A 20,817-nucleotide genomic window follows, 5' to 3' on the forward strand; every position below is an offset into this window, starting at 1 on the left:
CAGAAGATGGCTGGGCATCACACTGTAGTTCACTGTACACTCACTTTAAAACATATATTGCTCAACTGTATACTGAAATCCCTTATTTGTACAGCAAACAAGGAAGCAGTAAGGGGATAAATGCCTATTCTTTCTGTTTTGCTTGTACACACATAAATTTGTTAAAATATCTAAAGCCGCTTTCATCATGTGGAAAGAGATATAGATTTATTTCTAAGGGTAATTATCCCAATGTATGAAAAACATTTTAAAAAGATGTTTCCTGGTGTCAATTCCAGTTGAAAAGTATTTTCCATTTCCTCTACCAAAAACTAATGTGATCACATTTTTTGGCAGTTACACAGTATAAGGTTTTGACCTCTCTTGAGTGATATTAATGCAGATTTTAATTTTTCCGATACTCCCTGGATTTGCCACTGCCTAGCTTGGAAAGACAGAAAGCATATATACTTGCAGTGCTGAAAATGTTACTGCATGCAGTGATGGCAATGTTAGTGAGTAGCTTTTCAAAGTAAATGAAAAAATACATAGAAAATTGACCAACTGACAGGCAGACATTCCTTTCCAAAATTAAAACGTTTACATTCTGGGTGCTACTTCTATTCATTTGGAGGAATGATTCGATTAACATTTACGTTCCTGTGCTTCACTGAAATAATCTATTGTTTCTTACATGGGAGCGTTGACAAAGGCAGGGTATTTATTCTCACAGCAGGGGGGATCTGCCCAATGTTAATCAAGATTGCAACCTGATGAGACTCAGCAGTTTGCAGCTGCTCCTTCACAGTCAACTAGCTGCAGTGGCACATTGATTTTTTTTCCCCTCTACTTTTATTTAACACAGAAATTGCAAAGTGTTTCTCTAGATGTCGACAGGTCATTGCAGTGCAGACTTCTGGCATGTCTTCAGCTCTGATGACCCCATAGAACCACAAGCTGATGAAGATGAAACGGAATATTCTGGTGAATGAAAAGAGACCTATTGGCAGTTCAAACCATGCTTACTTCAAACACGTAGTGATTTTCTGACCACGTAAAAAAGCCCATTTGACAGAACAGGCTTTTCCAAAAATGGAAGAATATGTTGCTGGGAAGGAAAGAGAGATTTTTCTGAGTGATTTAATGTGACATGGACTCTTTTTTCTCTTATATGTGGCAAGTACCACATTACTCATCTTCTCAGCACCTAGCATAGGGAAAACTTTATAACTGAAATAACATGAAATAAATAAAAGACAGGAACAGAGAGGCTAAGTTAGGAGATTCTTCAGACTTGAATCACAAAACTGATTTTATTGACTTAATATTTTGATTAATACTAAATATAGATTGCTGGTTACACAAAGGATATTTAGAGCATCAGGCATTAAAAAAAATCACTTTGAATAGTTGAGTCCTAGAAAGAGGATTAATCACACAACATGAAAATTGGGATCTAATGGCAAGAATTCCTATTGCAGGCTCAGAGACCATCAGCTATAAATGATGAAAAATAAGAAATCCCCCCCCATTCATTGACTACAAAAGAATTATGAACCATGGTGTGATTAAAAGGTAAAAAAGGCAATACAACGGTGGGTTGTTGTGACGATGGGTATGATGGAAATTTTATGACACTGAACAGGATAGAAAATTGTGGGCAATTTTGATTTCATTTATTAAAAATAACTTCCGACTAGAGCAGATGCACAGAAATGCAGCCAGGGAAATCGAAAGTTTTCCTTATCAAACAGACAAAAAGGACTTGGTGTGTTTAGCCTAGCAAAGTAAAGGCTGAGGAAGGGTTTTAGAAATGAGAGGATGCTACCACTGTAAAACGGACACAGTAGAAGAACAAATGGGGATAAGATGCCCAGGAGTAATGTGGGCTGGAAAACACCAGGTGATGCTCAGCCATAGGATGGGTCATCTTTGGGAAAGTAGCAGGGGGGGAAATTATAAAAAAGAACTTAATTTGTTTGTGATTACAGAAGCTAGTGTTAGCAGAGAACTGGCCTATGTTTAAAAGAAAATAAATAACAGTAAGTAGTACTTGGAAAATACACAAGAAAGCAAATTGCCAACACTAAATGACAGCACGCACATTTACATTTCAGGCATGATCTTTGCCTCTGTGGAATCCTACTGGAGCAAGACTGATCCCTACCAGTAAGAACAGCAAACACTAACCAGCATTAATGTACACTATTATTTTCTGGAAATACGTTCAAGGAGTTAAAAACCAGACTTTCATCTGGGTACTTAGCCATCCTTTCTGCCTGTCAGACTCATCTCCTGAAACACCATGCTACCCGAAAGGCAAGTTTCATTAGCTGTGCCAATTCTGCACTCATGAGTAAATGTTCAATGTGGTGTACAGGAATTTACCAGCATGAGCCCCATTAATGGTAATGCAAGTCATGTAACTGAGTTCCTGCTCATGGGGCTGAAAATCTACCTTGCACTGCCTAACCCTAAAGGCTGCCTTTTTACTTAGGGCTTGTCCAGAAAGAGGTTGGAATTCAAACTTCAAAGACCACATGCTGTAAAAGTGAGTAGCAATAAAAGGTACCAAACAGTGCTAGAGGGAGAACTTGGTCTCCCTTACACAAGCTGTGAAAGAAGTGGATTCATTCTGAACTCAAAAAAGGGGAAAAAAAAAAAGCCCCAAGTGTTGCAGTGTATCATCACCATCACATAGTGATTCTTCAAACATTCGGTGTACCCCAGATTACAGAATGTTGTGTTCATTGTACTGACCCTTATGTTTGCTCGTTATAATCACATACAGTCACTTGGAGAAGAGAAAAAGGCAGCCCTGACTCAGGATCCACACGTGACAGCAGAAGCCACCTACCTTCCTCTCTATTTGTAAAACAAGACGAACCCCATTTATGTTCCTCAAATAATGGCAAGTAGTACCTCAAATTGTACACAAAGTCATGAAACTTAACTTTACCTCACTGAGCTTTCATGAAGGAGATATTAGTGGTTCTGATCTATGGGTGGACAATCTCAAATCTCGTGTCTAACCCATGACATTCTCCCTTGCCCAGACAGAGTCACAGGCAGACTGTAACTGCAGGAATGACAGTCTCCCAAGATGTCTTTTGAAAACTGCAGCTCCCTTTCTGACCATAGCAAAGTAAACAGTGAGGTTCATCTGCCGTCCTCAAGGGTGACCTGGAGAGTGACCTTCTCAAGCTGCAAAGGTGCATGTAACTCCCCTTGGCCACCTGCAGACTTTCTCACGTTGCAGTGAGAGAATGCCACTGTGATAGTATTTTACCAGCGATACCAAATATGATTTTTGTGAAACCCAAGTACGGAGCAATGAACTGTTTGGACTCCTCCCCACAACTTCAACAGAAAGAAACACATGTAGATTCTCCCAGGTGAATGTAAAACCCTGAGAAGCTTAATCTGTAAACTTGTGTTTTATACATGGAGACCAGATAGAGGAGAGAAGGTCATCAAAACACATCTGTTTATAGTTTGTGAATCTACTGCACAAATCTACTCTCGTTCCACTTAAAACATCAGACATGGATATTCTCATGTATCTCAGTTTCATTTGGATCCTCTATTATTTAAGTAAATATTTAAACTGCAAGAGCCCACACAGTTAGTTATTAAGGACACAGATGGTCTAACAATGCACAGTGAACAGAAAAGACATACAGATTAATGGGCAATGAAAATCTTGTCTTAAATATGGAACTGTTATATTGTTACATTATAGATACTTCTGTTTTCAAGAGTCAGGATGCAAAATTGTTGGAGAGATTTAAGCAAATACTCCAATCTTTGGTAGACTTATTTTGAATTAAAGAAGACTAGATACTGTACATGTAATAGTAATACTAAAAAGTGCAAATATTTGTTTAGTCAATCAGCAGCAGTGACGACACTCAGATTCCTGGATCTCACCCTTTTATTAGCTAATCTGCAAGACAGTAGGGCTTTTCCAAAGGTCCCACAAGCATTTCCTCCATCAGAAACACCTTTTTCCAACTTCCACTCTTAGATAAAAAATTGCCACTTGACTTTTCGCGCAGATGGAAAGAGGGAGAGCAGTTTTGGCCAGCCATGGGAGAGTGTTCCAACTTCATGGATATTCCCTGAACTCAAAGTGAAAGCTGTGCTGTCCAGCGCAAACCTTGGCCACGAGGACTTCCGCCTGCTTTGGCTACCCCATCGAGTCTTTTGAAGGAGCTGACAGCTGAGGAGACGATTCAGCAGCAGACTGTAAGTATGGCCAAGGCTTTGAGAACACAACCTGGGAATGCTTGCAAATGAGAGAGACACAACCCATCTCTTTATGCCTGGCATGAGCAGACCTGTTTTCTTGGGGGACAGATAAAATGTTGCAAATCGTAAATGCTGCATTTGCTCAGCTCACTGCATTAAAAATGGATCTATTTTAGAAAGTTGGTCTTTTTGCGAAATACTTTGTGTGGCATGGCTTAATATGCAGAGCTCGGTTTGTTTGTATTTCTTTTTAATAAGTGCAAATGTGTAAAAAGAAAAGCCATCCTGAAGTCTGTGCCAGCCTTTCAGCGCTTCCAAGAGTTTGCTTACTGGACAGTAAGTTACCCTTCTGTTTTTGTTAATCAGTAGCTAATGATTTATTGACTGTTTGGAGTGGCTAAAGGTTAAAAAGAATCTGTTTCCTAGTTATTTTAAATACAAAAAAAGCACTCCTCTGCACTGTTAATGTGCTGGTTCAGACCCCACTGCCCCCAAAAGTGCTGGGTGGAAAACGCCTCACGTTCATACCCTTTGGGGCTCTTTGCTTCCTAGTGCTTCCAGCTACAGTAATAATGGGAAAAAATGGAGCAACTGGCATTGGGTCCTGCTGGAGGCTGCTGCTGGGGCTCTGGCTGCCGCCGGGGTCCCCCGTTGCCGGCTCCCTGGTGCTCATTAGGCAGCCCGCCAGCCGCCCTGGCTCCTTCGTTAACCCGCTGGCCTCTGCTCCACTATCTAACACGGGGAAGGGAGAAACCCCCTCCAATTCCCAGGCAATGCTGTGCTGCTTCAGTGGTCAAAAAGCTCATTAAGGGCCCATGGTGGCGGCGATCTCCCTGGGCAAGCGGCCGGAGCCCGGCCCCCCGCAAGGAAAATAAATAAATAAACAAAAAAAACAAACGGGGAAAGCACCACGCTTGCAATCCCAGGGGCAGAGACTAGGAAATGCTGGAGAAGCTTATCGCCGTGGCGTGAGCTTGCAGACCATTCTGATCAATTGGGAAATTCCAAATTGGGCTAGATGTAGAGAAACCATTAATGTTAATCTCTGTTTTTTTAAAGCTCCCCCCTACAGCTTTCCAGAGCACTTTTAAAATAAGGTGGTGTGAAGAACTGAGAATCTTTTACACATCCTGATTAGTCACCAGGGAAAGGCAGGACAAATCATTTCACATAAACCCTTTCCTCCTTTGATGTATGTATCCCCTTTATTCCCGGAATATTTTAATGGCATTTCTTTATACAAATTTGGCTTGAGTCTGTAGAGAAACATGAGAGCCTGTGACAGTGAAAAGGAAAACCAAAAAGCTTCTCATTGGTGAGTCAAAAATGCAAATCCTGAAAAGCCACCAGACCAGTTCCTTTTCCTAGACAAACTCCCTGAAACACCGATCGTCAGGATCCAGGCTAGGCCACAAAGTCGAGCGAGTTTTACTAGCCTGATTTATTATCTCCTTCACGGCCTCATCCAGAGGCTAAACTTTGAAATTCAAAGCAGGGGCTTTCGGCACAGCTATGAGACCTGGCACATGTAAACGGCACTGCCCAAATTGCTGCTGCTTTTTCGGTGGTAGGGCAGAGACGGGGAGCAGCCCTCCTGTCCCACCATGTGGCAATCGCATCCAGACAAGGCACCCAGACGTGATTCTTCCTTCCACAGAGCCTGACCAGTATCTTCACAAATATCATCCAGCTCTGGCAAAGGGTATATTCTTGGATTTAACTAATTTTGGCAAAGGCTGCTGTAGTGCGGATGGGAAGAATGAGTTTTCCCCACCTGCAAATGGAAATTTTATCCTCAAATTTGTATTCCCAGATGCTTCTCAGCTCTTTGATGCTGAATCAGTGACACAGCAAGAAGGACCTGTTTCATCTGCTGAGAGATCATGCCCACTCCTAAAGACAATATCCAGCTTTCTGCATGGGAGACACCACTCATCACAGTGCTCTGCTGCTGCGGGTCCCCTCGTCCGCCCTCTGCAGCCCTCTCCTCCCCTTCTGGTCTGCCCCTGTGGCTGGCGTGCCATCTTCCTGCCCTCTCCCGCCTTCTGAACCCTTTTTTTTGCCTGTTTTGCTGCCTCCCTCCCTTCCACCAGTAAGGATGCTATTCCAGGATCCTTGGAGAACTGGGAGGGGAGAGGAGAGCACGTGAAGGAGCTGGAAGAGCATCCTTGTTCTCCCTCACATGCTCTCGTCTCTCAGTTCAGCAAACCCTCCTCCCTTTGCCATTTGTCCCCATCTACCTGCCAAAGTACCACTTTCAAATATTTCCAGCTTTATATAAATCTTGTATGTTTTACAAGTTAATTTTGCATCCAGGATGCAAATGTTATTGCTGTCAGAGTCCAAGAACTACCTGGAAATAGCACAACATGACACTTAGAGCAACTAACTCCTTTCTCCTTGGACTCATCCCTGGTGATACTCTGCCAAGCAAACTGCTGCTCAGTGTGGGGGATGGGGACACAACTGGGTCTATAAAATCTAGGAATCTCACACTGCTCTATGGGCTACCCCCGCTCCTGGCTGGGTCTTTTCGAGGCTCTTCTGGCACACACAGACCCCCGCGTGGCCAGGCAATGCAAAGTGCTGCTTCCCCTCACTCCACAGACAGATGCAAAATATGTGAAAAGTTACTGCGAATCATCGAGTTACTGTCGATTTAATGTGTGATTAAGTGGAGATAACAGTGCACTTCAAAGCACTCACACCAAATTCCTGAGGTGCCATTTCAATGACTCCACTGGCTTTGCAGAAGCCCTTACCAGGCTGGGCTGTATGGCACAGCCTTCATCAAGCACCATCCTCAGGACCTTGCGGTGAGCTAAAGGCCATTCGGACTCTGCCAGCTCTCATGGAGGTCCCTTGCATCTCTTTAGCCTTCAGAAAGAGCTGAAAATCAACATTTTGGGAGGTGCCATTAAACCTCGGAGGAGTTTTGCGGCGTGGAAGTGTTAAGACATCTCAGCTACAGAAAAATACGGCTCAAGGAGCACTACTGGGTGCCTGCTCCCTCAGGGTGATCTGAGAGCCCCACACCATGGGGAAAGCCACGCAGCTGAGACCCAGCTCAGGCGTGGGGTGGGCATAGACCTGGAAGTGGCAGTGCTCTAACTGGGCATGCAAGTCAAGCCTTTTAAAAACTGGGAAGAGTGAGAGGAGTAAGCACTGAGCAGCCTTGCTGAGGATGAAGCTTCCAGAAGAGCAGGGGCTCGGGTTGTTTTTGACACGACATGGTTCCTACTGTCGCTCACAGAGCAAAAACCCTGGGGATGGTTTCTGAAAACGTACTGTTTGCATTTGTGTAAAAAATCACCGCCACAATGACGAGTGTTTTCAGGTGGTGTTTGCAAACTCTGCGAGAACAACACCTCCAAAAGCAGGTGGAGGAGAGAAAGAGCCAGGCACCAGGTACACGCTTGCCCTCCTCTTCCCCAGCTGCCTGAGAGATTTCTCAAAGCTGTTACGCAGAGCTGAGCAACCCAGGGCTGGGGAACAGGACACACTTTGCATCTCAATGACCTCCAAATGACTTTCACTGCTTTACACTTTCATTTCCCGAGACACAGATTTAGAGGCAAGTTATTTGTTATTTTGTGTCAAGACAATGGAATGTCGCTCCGCTGCCAAATCCTGATTTCCTTTCCCAGATATCAATCACTTCGCACTTACCCTGTACCAGAAAAAAAACAAAAAATCATCAAAACCTATTACTACTAATTGAAATCCGCATGAATAAGTATCAGTGGAATTGCAGGGAGGGGCTTTTAAAATCCACGTGTGCCGGTTCTGCAAGGGCAGATCTGCTGCCCCCCACCCCCACCCTCCCCCGTTACACCCACTACCACCTGCAAGGGCTCCGCAACCATGACTGAAAAGGACCAAGAAAAAGTAAATATTAGCCAGGCGGCGCTTCATTGCTTTTCGGGAGATGTTAGGAACGTAAATGGTTGCCACAGGCCAGACCAAAGTTCTGCTGTGGGAGTGGCAGATGCTGTGGAAGAGCCTAAGAACAGGGCAAACGTGCAGCCACACTTCTCCTGTCCTCCTGGCTCTTGGCTTTGCACCTGCAATACTGCTGGCTGAAGCTCGAGATGGGTTTTCATGGGCTCCTGCCATGTTTTATGGATGGAAGGGACTCATCATCTAATCAGCCTTTTGATTTATACAGAACATTGCCCATTGAGTCCTGCCTCAATAACATGGCTTGCACCTGAGCTAAAAATTTCCTTCAGAAAGGGAAATACTGACTTGATTTAAAGATTTCAAAGGAGAGCAAAAATATCAGAACTGTGGGCAGATTACCATGATGATTATATACCTTCACTATTAATGATATTGTATATTATTTCTAATCAGATTCTGTCAAGCTTCAGTTTCTATATATCAAATCTATGGTCTTATCTAGACTAGGACTTTCAGTGATGGTCCTCTGGATTTAGGCAGAAGAGGATGAATTGGGTCTCAGCAAGGATGGAAGTCTGAATCGTGAGCCAGAATGCCAGGAAATGACTCATAAACTGAACTATTTCTGCAAAGATTACCTTTTCTCGTGGCATTTTAAAAATTGAGTTCTGAGCATGTAGGAAATTACATGTTTTGCAGTCAAACAAGAGCAACATATTTTATGTGTTTGACTAAAACAACATTTTGAACTTTAAATGTAAAACTCTGGCATGCATTCAGCAATGGAAAATCTAATTTCTTTCCCTTCCTTTAGATGCTTGTTATTTTAATTGCTACAGTTCCGAGTTTTTTAAAACAGTCATGCCCACTAGCACCAAAAGTACATAGTACAGATAAATAATGCAAATGCATAGCTACAAATTCCTCTCATTCAAAGGTCATACCCTCATACTGTATGTGTGTCTCCAGCACTACCCACCATCATGCTTCGCATGTATACAAGCCTGCCCACCAAAAAAGCACAATAATCTGCTGATACAGATCTTGTAAGAAAGTCATGAAAAACTATCATAACCTGCATCTGGCTAACAATATTGGTAATCCAGTAAGAACTCCTTGACCTCTTGAGTTGGAAAGTAAATGAAACATGTATTTCCCTTAGGACACTGGTAAAAATTTTGGTTGTCACTAGCAAAGAAAGTGATTTTTTCACTTATTTTCTTTTTCCCCTCTCATATAACTGAAGAAACTCTGGCAACTTTCTCTGTGAAGAAAAGATCCTGCACTTAATGCAGGTAACCACAGATAAATCCTTCTGAAAATTAGAGCTAATGACTTGACTGCAGTCATGGTCCCTGTGGTTCTGATGTCCTGCAAGCTTTCCTGTGCTTAAGCTATGGTGGAACTTTTGATCCCATGAAAATGCTGTAGAAGAAAAGGCATTCAACAAGAATTGATGACCTGGTGAAGTATACCATTAGCGTTCTGCTGGAAGTTAGCACTGTCCACTGCCTCCTCCTCGCTATGCCACCATTGACCTCCACAGCTCTACAGTACCTTCTGCTATTAAATATTAAATATTGACAATGAGATGAGTGATAAGGAAATTATAAAATTAGAAATATGGCTAAATCTGAAGTAAGAATATGTTACTTGTTTTAAGAGGAAGCACTAAATTTTAATAAGCTTTCTGCCTTGCACACTTGAGAGAGTCTTTAAAAGCTATACTGGCATTTCTTGGAGATATTATGAATTTAGGTTAGGAAATGCAGATCCACAAAATTGTGTTTCTTCCTGGAAAAATACACCCAGAGAAGTAGGTTGTTCCTAACTGAATGACATTTTCAGTATTCACAGTACGCCCCTCTGGCCCTCCCCTCCAAATTTGCTTAACATTGCAATTAATGTTCTGCATTTTTCTTTAGCAGACAATGCCAAGCAATGCTACAGTGGGCCTGTGTTGATCACGGACACTGTAAACACAGCAAGTCACTCTGAGCCAGCAAAATCCAAACTCTGGCGGCACCCACATCTGATCGTCAGTGGCATTATCATAATCTTCAACAACTGCATTGTTTATTTAGAAAATCTCTCTCAATCCCTTAACAAATTAGTCTGGAAGCCACCAGGAGGATTAACTTCAAAAATTCTCCCTCAGATCGCAATTACATCTGCTCAGATGTCACGAGCGCTAGACATTTGCGTAAGTCATACCCAGCCTTTATTACTAATTGCATTTCCAGTGATCTGACTTTGGTTGGGGTCTGTTTTTTCCAACCGAGTTACAAAATGCAGCACTTGGTAGGGGCAACCATGCCCCAGTGCAAGAGGTGCTCCTCGGCACAGGGTGTCATACCTAATACCTACCTAAGAATTTAATTGTCAACCACTTTTCCTGACCATTCAGATTAAGAAGTAAACGATACTGGATGGTATCCTGGATACTTTCAGGGCAAAGTCTTTCACCTTGGGTCCAATGACTAAAAGTTATGCCTAGCTGGTGGCAGCTATGTGGCTTTTCTCCAAGGAGCTGGCAATCTCTATTCAGCTGCAGGCATGTGCCTGCATCATAAATCACCCGCGGCGCTGGCAGCCTCGTTGGCAGGCTCAGCAGGGAGACCGAGGGCTGAGCAAACAAGGCTTTTGCGCTGGAACGGGAGCCTTCCGCCTGAGGGGCAGTGTGGTGGCAGGGTGGAATGGGGAAGCCTGCGCTGAGCTGCTGCGTGATGCTCCTGTTTGCCTGTAGGTCCTGGGGGGACGGGACGGGACGCTGCGGAGTCAGCCCTGCTAATGAGAATTAGTCCCCTTTAAATGAAAGAAAGCACTAACCAGTGTCATCTGTGTCTTTTGATGCAGTTGCCACAATCTGAGTGTCACTAAAATGTTGATATCTGCCCTTTTTTTTCCCCCAAAGGCAAAAGGGCAAGATTAATTATCAGTCCTGAATAATTTTATTTCCATAACAGGTGAATTTGCCATCATCAGAGAGGGTCTGTGTTTTCAGAAGGAAACGAGATAACCTATCTGTCAGCTCCACAGGCACCCGGCACGGGCACGTGTGTTGTAGCCAGCAAGGCTTGTGCTCGTCTCTGCAGCCGACTCAGAGGTTGCTGTATTTCATCCCACCCTTTTCAAAACAAAAAGTCCCACATTAACCTCTCCAACACAGACCAGCACCACTCCCACTGCCATCTTTTTTACTCCAGCATGCAACTGCCTCCTACACGTCTGCTGGCGGGCCCCGGTGGCGGCTGTGCAATCCGCGTTCCTCCACCTCTGCAGCTGCCCCATGAGACTGCTGCTTCCCCGTTCCCATCTCCCTTGGGACCTCAGTGGGTTCACTGGGCTTTCTGTCAAGTCTGTACATTTATCCACCCTTCTGCTTTTGCTAGACCAGTGGCTGCCACTGGACTGGAGGTCTGGAAGGCACCTGTGCAGAAAAACCTTTCAAGCAAAGAAAGTGGCTTAACTTTTCTGTTTCATTTAGAAAATGGTGAGAAAAACCCCAAAACCCAACAACCTTCCCTTTACATCTTCAAGATGGCCACGTAAACATTGCAATTTTTGTCTCAAGGCCTTTGCTCCTGTCCATTACAGAAAATCTTTATCCTGAAGCTGCCAAACACCAGGCCTGTTGTAAAGTGCTTCTTATTTCTTGCTTAGTGTCGTGGTTTAACCCCAGTGGGCAACTAAGCTCCACTCAGCTGCTTGCGCACTGCCCCACAGTGGGATGGGGGGCAGAACTGGATAAAAGGGAGAAAATTTGTGGGTTGGGATAAAGTCAGTTTAATAGGTAAAGCAAAACAAGACAAGGAATTAATTCCTCACTTCCCATGGGCAGGCAGGTGTTCAGCCATCTCCAGGACAGCAGGGCTCCATCACGTGTAACGGCGACTTGGGAAGACAAACACCATCACTCCAAATGTCCCCCTTTTCCTTCTTCTTCCGCCAGGTTTATATGCTGAGCATGACGTCATATGGTATGGCATATCCCTTGGGTCAGTTGGGGTCAGCTGTCCCAGCTGTGTCCCCTCCCAACTCCTTGTGCCCCCCCAGCCTCCTCACTGGTGGGGTGGTGTGAGAGGCAGAAAAGGCCTTGGCTCTGTGTCAGCACTGCTCGGCAGTAACGAAACCATCCCTGTGTTACCAGCACTGTTTCCAGCACAAATCCAAACCACAGCCCCACACTAGCTACTGTGAAGAAAATTAACTCTATCCCAGCAAAAACCAGCACACTTGGATGTGACAAAAACTACACAGGAAGATGGAGAGTGTGCATGGAGTGAAGGTGGGTGGTTTGGAACAGACCTGTGGATGCTTTTCATTTCATTTCATTCTAACAGTGAGAGCATTGTCAGATACTGTCTCCCATTAGAAAAATTCTCAATTTATGCCTATTCAAACATCTTCTGAATAACAGGCAAATAAAATGACTGTTGGGGAATGGCTAGCTCTAGCAAATAAAGAGAGAAGCCTGGCCTGCCAGAAAATGTGAAAGGCCATAAAAAATTGTGCTGATAAAAAGTTCCTTGAGTCTGTCTCCAAGACCAGAGTAAAATGCATGCCAAAATAAACAAGCTGCTGGGGAAAGAGGTAGAGTACCTCAAGATGTACCTCCAGACCTTTTTTTTTTGAAAAAAAAATTGTTCCTGTGGGCTTTTTCTTGGGATGCTGTCATCTACAGGTTTCGGGACACCCTCCTTTTGCAAATGAGCCTCCATTTTTCCAGCCCACGTGCAGCCCACTTTGAATCCTGCATAAGGACACAGGGAAGCTGAGGCTGATGGAGACAGCAGTGATGGCCATGGCTGGCCAGGGACATTGACATGGTGCGAAGCAGTGTGAGGGAACATGGGCATTGGAAGAGGGTGATAGTTTCCCCAAAATGGTGGACCTGGTGGTTGCTGAAGCCTGATCTCTGCATGGTCACAGGAGAGGGCAGGATTTCAGCAGGGAATGGTGGTGACAGGGGAAACAGTGACAGTGCAGACCCGCTCCTTGGATGTTGAAGGTGAATGGAAGTGGAGCCCTTCCCGAGCCTTACTGCGAAGCCCAGCTGCACAGAGCTCCCATACAACATTCCACTTTCTGACCAATATATTGCCTGACTAACTACTGGAAAAACAGCAAATGAAGCCTTGACCTGGCCTGGGGCTGCTTTTTTCCTCCTGTCTTTTCCTCTCTGACTCTGTCTCTCTTTCCACTTCACCCCCTGAATCCTAGGGAAGTGCAGACGGGATCTGTTTCTCTGTCCCAGGCCTATCTGGGCTGGCAGCAGTCCCAACTCCACTTTGTCCTCAAGACCCTCAGCTGACCCCAGCTCCATCTGGAGCCTAGCAGGGCCCACAGACTCTGCTCAGCAGTGCTGGAGAGCCACCAGTTAGACTGCATAAGCAATCAGGGCTCACTGAAGTCTCCCCAGAAACGGAGCTGGTTGGTTTTGCCCAGACACACGCTACTGCCCAGCACTGCGACCAGTCGGTAGGGCACTACTAGTGATCCACTATATGGAGGATTTGTGGATGGATGTAGACTCAAAATGGCAAGCTCTGCTGGTGCCGTAGCACAGCTATACAAGAACAGTTAAATAATCCTTTGGGATCAGCTTCAGCCGATGAACCCACAGGCGAAGGAGAAAGCTGCCCTCCTGCCCACCGGCTGAGTCAGCACAAGGGTAAGGCTGCAGCATGCACCTGAGGTATGGAAAATCAATTACAGCGTGGGTCTTGGCACAGAAACAGAAGGTGTTTTGGCACCTGGAAACAGCCTTGAACCGGTGGGTGAGGGTTAGACCCAAGCTCTCCGGGAAGGAAAGGTACTGGCAAATTCTAGCGCACGAGTGGGCTGAGAGCTAAATCTCTACAGCATTAGCTCAGACTTCAGCTATACTCAAGCTCCAGCTTGCCCGAGATGAAGGCCAGTTAACTCAAGAGAAGCCATCACTTACCACAGGCAGGAGATTTTTGAAAGCATATGTGAGTCTGATTTAGAGCAATGCACGTAGCAATGCCCTTTGAATTCACAACTCACCGAAGATCAGCCCTAAGCAGCCTGCATTTCTTTTAAGTTTATCTCTGAGTAATTTGCCTGTTTTCTCCGATGGCTGTCTTCAGGCTAAACGCAGGTCTGGGCTCTGCTGGGTGGGAAGCGCACAGGGATGGAAAGCAGCAGGTCCCTGCTAACTGTAACTGCTGTGACAGGGTGGGCTACTCCCAAGACAGTCAAGCAGCTGAAACAACCACCAACAGCACTCTTCAGTCTAAAGACACGCCGGGAAGGAGTGAAAGAATGGCAGCTCACTATTGATTATCAAATATGAGAAGAAACTTTAGCCCAGTTATGAAAAAAGGGTAATTTTTGTTCTGAATAGGAGCCTGCAGGGTCAAGTGACCAGCACAGCTGAGACACTCTCCAAGACAGCCATCATTTTTGCACCTCCTGACCATGGAGGAGGATCCCACGCACACACACTGCCCGGCCTTACAGTCGTTACTTTTGTGAGTCACTCTGTGAGTCATTCAGGGATTTGTTCATCCCATCCCCCAGAATTACTGTACTGCACATCAGTGACAGCATGTTTCTCTCTGCCCTTCTCAGGTTTTCTGTCATTTAGGTAAAATTATCCTGTGCTCCCTTAAACAGATGCAGAAGGAGCTTCCACCTACAGAGCAGTAACATCCTGAAGCGACTTTGATGTCGTATATGTATAAGTAATACATAAGATACACAGTATATAAATATACATGCACATGCTCTCCATAATTAAAGGAACATGTCCATACGTAAAACATTTTTATCTTGTGCCAAATGATGAATTCTACCCTGAGGTATTGAGTCAGGTAAAACATTAACATAAATTTGATAGTATATCTTAAATTCTGAACAAAATTGCATTTCTATCAGAAGTTTGCAAGACTTGCTTGAAGTTTTCACTTAATTAAAAACACCACCCAATGCTGGGCTCATTAAAATCCCTGTCCCAAGCACTGCCTACAATCATACATGATCCTGTATGTGCAATGAATGCCGGATATTCAGGTGATATTACTGATACTGAGCATCGTTACCATTAAACACCCTAGTGGTTTTACTCCCATTCCAAACAAATATCAGCATGGCTAAACTTACCGACTGTCAGTCATGCCGGCAGGCTCAGGAGAGCCAAAGGGTAAGGACCAAACTCCATCAGAGGCTGACTGTGCTCTCATTGTGGGGAGAGGAAGCACATTACCAAGGCGAAGAGGGCAGCTCACATCGCTGCTGCCCCTTATGCCGGCTATCCTGTGAACAAGCAGCAGGTTGTTTCTGCTGTTTTTTTATCAGTTTTATTTGCCAGGCTGAAATCTTCCTCCTTCTCCCACCTTTCCTTTGAAAAAGAATTCCTATTTCTTCTGAATTTCTTATCACTATATACACCTCCTCAGAAAGCAGGCTACATGCAGGCTACCTCTAATTTAATACCTCCCATCGATTTTAATGGCTGTGAGATCAGGATCCCAGAAGGTAATGTGTTTGAGCTAACAGAGTCAGCGAGTAGCTTTCCTCCCTGCTTTCCCCTTACTGTTGGGGAAGTAACGCTGCTAACAGGTAAACTGATACCTTGCTACTGGGTAGCTGACAAGACCTTTAATATATAACTGAAACTAGAGAATGGTTATAAAACACTCCTAGTTCACTTCTGCTACTAATTCCTTCCCCCTGGTGTTTACCCTTCCAGAAATTCAATACAGAGCCAACACTTCCGTAGTACAACTTCCCTGTGCTTCCCTTAGGCACTTCCACTGAAACCAAGTATGTCAACTGTTACCAGGGGAGGAAGCATCCATTTCCATCACTACACGGTAAATGAAATGACGTTGCTTCCCTTCCTCCCCTGATACAATCCGTTTCATTGCTGCAACGTTTTACCGTGTCTGCACATACCAAGATTTGTAAGAAAGCATCAAATACTTGAGGTGATAGAGAACTGGTTTGATGCTTCTCTGTGAACTTGGTGGCACAAAGCTGGTTCTGGACCCATCTCTTGCCAGTGAGGCTCCAGTGTTTATCCCTAAGAGGCAGGTGACCCTCATCATAAGGAGTTAATTATAAACCAACATTCTTGAGCATCACTAAAGATAAATATTACCAAGCACATTGCTTCTGAGCCGAGTACAGAAAATAATTTACAGGACTCACTTCTACACTTACTTCTTTCATTAGCGTTTTTACCAAACTGACTTTGTGCAGGGTGGCCGCATCACCACAATGCTGCAGAACTGTGTGCCACATTAAGGAAATAGCTGCCGCCAAGGTTTCCTACCAGAGTCGCCCCCTGCATCCAAGTCACCCACTCCTGGAGCCCAAACTCCAGCGATGTTCAGCGAAATATCATCCACAGGTGCCAAAAACCGGTCTACCTTTGCTCATATCTGACCATGATCACCTCGCATTGCAGGAACAGCTTTAAGAGCTGTGAAAACTCATCTATGAAAATTTGCTTTGGACCAAAGTGACATCACAGATTACGTATCAAAGCCTGTTAGCCACTCTCCTCAAAAACTAAAGATGAAAAATTTACCTCAGCTGTGATGAAATCTAATACTCCTTATGTGAATTACAGCACTATCTGAAAGCTCCAAAGAAGATCGAACCCTTTTTTTCTAGCTAGATACTGTACAAACACAGAAAGAAGGAAATAAACTGAACAGTTTCTAGCTTAGTTTTTGAAAAGATACTTTAAAGCAGCTTAATAAAAAAAGGAACTGGGAAAGGAGGATGAAGCTAAGAGAGTACCTGACCACACACACTTGCTGTGAGCACAACAGGAAATTTTTGATTTGCTATTTATTTCAAACTGCACCACAACATGTCTCACGTTTGCAAGGCAGGAGGAAAGGGTCCAGCTCAAAGCCTGTCACTGCTCGAGGACACAGCTGTGGGTAGAAGGAGGATGGGCACAGCTGTAATGACTCCAGTAGCAGGACAAGCAGCCTGGCAGCACTCAGCTGTAGGAGTGTGAATAACAATAAAAGCTCAAAATATCTGTATGGGTTTTGCTGTGCAAAAAAAAGCACAGAAGTGACACAGGAAAGGATTGATGAATGGATAGGCAAAGGTGATCATATTTATTAAATAAAGAAAGAGCAGGTATAAACACCTCTTTAAGGGCTTTTTAATGAGACACATATAGACGAATAAAAAGGGATCTCTATGGGTATGTGGCAAGATGGGTTACACATTTCCCATGGACAGCATTGGGAAGAGATGTCTGAAAAGGACCAGAAGCTCCCTGGACAAGCAGCTGAACAGAAGGGACAAGGAGCCCCACAGGGATGCTGGTGGAGGCAGCCCCTGTGGCCTTGCTGCCAGGGACGGGGTGCTGCTGCAAAACGCCAGAGTGAGCTGGAGGCAGAGAGGAAGGAGGGGAGTCCAGAAGGGGCTGGAGATGGAGATCAAACATAGGCCGGAGGCAGGGAAGAGGGAGACAGCTCAGGGGAGTTCTGCCTGCTCAGGAAAGTTGCACAGTGTCTGAGCGGAGCAAAGGGGCTGAGTAGTGATGGGACGGGGACCTGACACTGTGTGGTAGGATTTTGGAAAGAGCGGAAGGATGCAGTACCTGCAAAATGATACAAATACATAACTTAAGCAAACTCATGAGTTTTGAGTACTCTGTTATTCAAATATGTCTTAGCTGTGTCAAGTTTAGACACAGCATCCCATTTATCTTGGCACAACTCAAATCCCTAAATTATCTGTGTCTTTTTAACTTCCTCACAGGAACTTTTCTTCCAGCTTTGTTAAAACATGAAGTAGCCAAGGAACTGCTTTACAAACAAATACCAGCTGAGGCGAAGGCTTAACCCTGCTGCAGGGCACGGCGGGCAGCCCTGCAGAGCTGCCTCCGGCTGCCGCTGCCCCGCAGCGACCACTCCTCCTTTCACTATCAGAGAGCTGGTGCAACAGATGCAATTCGCAGACATGCTGGAAAGTCCTGAGAGCATGCTAAATACATACAGGTTAGCATATCCTACTTGTGCCATTTACTCAATATTGTGAGCTCCCCTCTGCCAAACCAAATTTAACCATTCTGGAATAAATACTGCTAAGGGGAAGGTGATGACCTCGGTCTCTAACACGGACAGAAAAGGGCACAGTGCTGCTCTCCACACAGTGACCCTGCTTTTCGTCACTTTTACGTCAAGCGAGTGGCAAAGGCAGCGAAGTCAATGGTGTTTCCTGGCACAGTCCCTCTCGCCCTGAGTTTCCTCCCATGCAGTGGGGTCTGGCTTGTTCCCCTTCGAAAAACTGGGGCAGAAGAAGAAAATGATGACAGCACGCACGTGTTAACGACAGGAAAACACCAGCTGCTAACACGGCTCACCTACCAGTCTGCTTGAAAAGCAGCAAACCCTGAAAATGAAGCAGGGGGTTATTTTTAACACCCATGTCAGATCTCTTTGCCTTTTAAAGAGTGCCCTCGGGCTGCCCGGGCCCCTTATCTGCTCAGCAGCGCTTCAGTGAGCCACTCCAGAGGCTGTCCCCATGGCTGTACCCTCCCCTCCTTGTCCAACGAGGAGCTTGTAAGCTGGAGTGTCCCTCCGGTGCCTTGGCAAGTGCCGCTTAATCTGCTGAAGTGATTCAGTAAGAAATATGCAGACTATGGAAACATGGCATGTTGCAGTTTGTAAGGAAGAGCCTCGCAGTGTCCACATATGATGCATGGCGACACTCCAAGTTTTGCTTCTATTTCTCTGTGCTCCGGATAGCATAGAGTGTATTAAGTATATTAAGTACAAAACTTACTTACAAAATAAGTTTTAATTTTTTAAAATAAGATAACTAATAAAAAAGACTTTTATTTCCTCAACAAAATACCCTCAGGCTAGGAGACCCTACGTAGGAGTCCAAAGGAAGTTTTAATCCTCCCATTCAAACTGCCACACAAATTGTGATGAAATGATGCAGCGCTGGGAAATAAAGAACTTGCTGATCATATTCATCCTTCATCTTCCATTCAGCTTCCTACAGCAGTATCCTGTTTCCTTGTTAACAGCCAACAATGCTTCTCTATTTCCTTACGTGATCCTCCATAATGCTATGATGTCAGACTTAAAAGCAACGCTTCTCAGTAACTAAATGAATTCTCTAATTTTTGTTATAGATTATAGAAGAGCACCGACATCTATCTGTAAACAGTGACACCGTACACCCTAAAAGCCTGCTTTTTGATTCTTCGCAAAATGGCTGGTTTGCACAAAGCCCCCACCGTTGGTTCAGCTCTTGAGAGCTACCAAGGGTGCAGCTGCGGGACAGGGACCCGAGATCCCACGTCTGAGTGCCATGGACTGCATGCAACGATGCTTTTTGCATTTCTCTTACATATCTTTTTATATAGCAGACAAAAAAATGATTTAGTAAGATAGCTCTTGATTACTCAAGTGTCAATCATTAAATTTTCCAAACCAGAGAAGCTTGCGCTAGCTAAACTGATCGTTTTACACAAGAAAAGACAGTTATAAGGAAGAATTTTGCTTTGCTTCAGAAAATTCTACACTAGTGGTTTGTAGTTACTACACAGAAGGCTCCTGCACTGCACAATTCTTTAAAAAAAAACGAGTGAATCAGTTGTTTTAGATACACTGACACTTATGATGGTTTAAAGAACTGAAAACTAAAACAGTTCCACATACTTGAAGGTTTCCCTCTGAAGAGGATGCACTAGGTCTGATTTTGCCTTCCTGAGACAAAACTCAAAAGCCCTCAGAGGGAATTTTTGTCCCAGGCAAGGTGAGCAAGACCAGCACCATTTGTGCAGAGCTGTAGCAATGTACCTGGTTAAATAAATAAAATTCAGGTCACATGCATACAGAGCTAGATGACCCACGCCTCTATTACTTTACAAATAATAATTATCACCAACACAATTAGTCTTACCTTATTGTAGTACTGCACCTGAACTGAGTGCCACTGCCCATCGCTGACCCCTCCAGGAACAAACGGTGCCACCGTAGTGGTTGTCTCCCCTGCAAGGGTAAGCAGAAGGGAAAAAAAAAAGTCACCATCACTGCAAACTCTGCTCTGCCCTAAACCAAAACACAGAGCGCCCCTGATCTGGCACAGGATGCAGCCATCTTCATCATGGAGGAATTTGGGTTTTCGTCCTGCGAAACAGTAAATATCTCCAGTTTCATGGAATTATTTTGGTGCACAAATAGCTTCTGGCACATTTGGGTGAATTATGTTATTTTTTCATTACGCTTCTGCAGAGTGCGGTAGTAGATGCATTGGGTAGATATAGCCATTGCTGAAGTGGTCAACCGAGGAAAAAATATGTGTGAATTTTTCTGCATTTCTGCCAAAAGCAGCACTTTGAGGTTTTTTAAATATGACAGGTATCATGCCGGGATGTTTTGTCAGGGAAGGGAAGCCAACTCCTCATCAGAGCTGAGAAAGTGAAATCCAAAAGTAAAAGCCATGGACAGTAACCTTGGCCCCAGCAAAATTTTACCAGTGATTAATGAAATTATTGGTGGCCTTTCAGTATTCAGATTTGAAAGCAAGTCCTTGCCATTGCAACTGGAAAGCTGAAGCTTTTAAGTCAGGTCTGAGTCAGCAGAACCAGCTCAGTAACCAGGCATATCTGTTACGAGGTAGCAGCAAAATAAACATTCGTGTTGAAAGTACATAAAAGGCCTGGCACAG

General features: G+C 44.5%; 1 protein-coding gene across 8 annotated transcripts in view; it reads right to left on the reverse strand.

Annotated features, from left to right (window-relative positions):
- The window catches only part of CELSR1 (cadherin EGF LAG seven-pass G-type receptor 1), a 178,432-nt gene that overhangs the window by 53,276 nt on the left and 104,339 nt on the right, over positions 1–20,817 (reverse strand). For all 8 annotated transcript variants that reach the window (XM_075742266.1, XM_075742249.1, XM_075742217.1 and 5 more), the window contains exon 5: positions 20,050–20,138. In XM_075742266.1, coding sequence (XP_075598381.1) covers positions 20,050–20,138 — 89 coding nt within the window. The remainder of the gene's footprint in view (positions 1–20,049; positions 20,139–20,817) is intronic.

The sequence above is a fragment of the Balearica regulorum genome, chromosome 1 (genome assembly GCF_011004875.1).
Source record: "Balearica regulorum gibbericeps isolate bBalReg1 chromosome 1, bBalReg1.pri, whole genome shotgun sequence".
Classification (NCBI taxonomy): Eukaryota; Metazoa; Chordata; class Aves; order Gruiformes; family Gruidae; genus Balearica; species Balearica regulorum.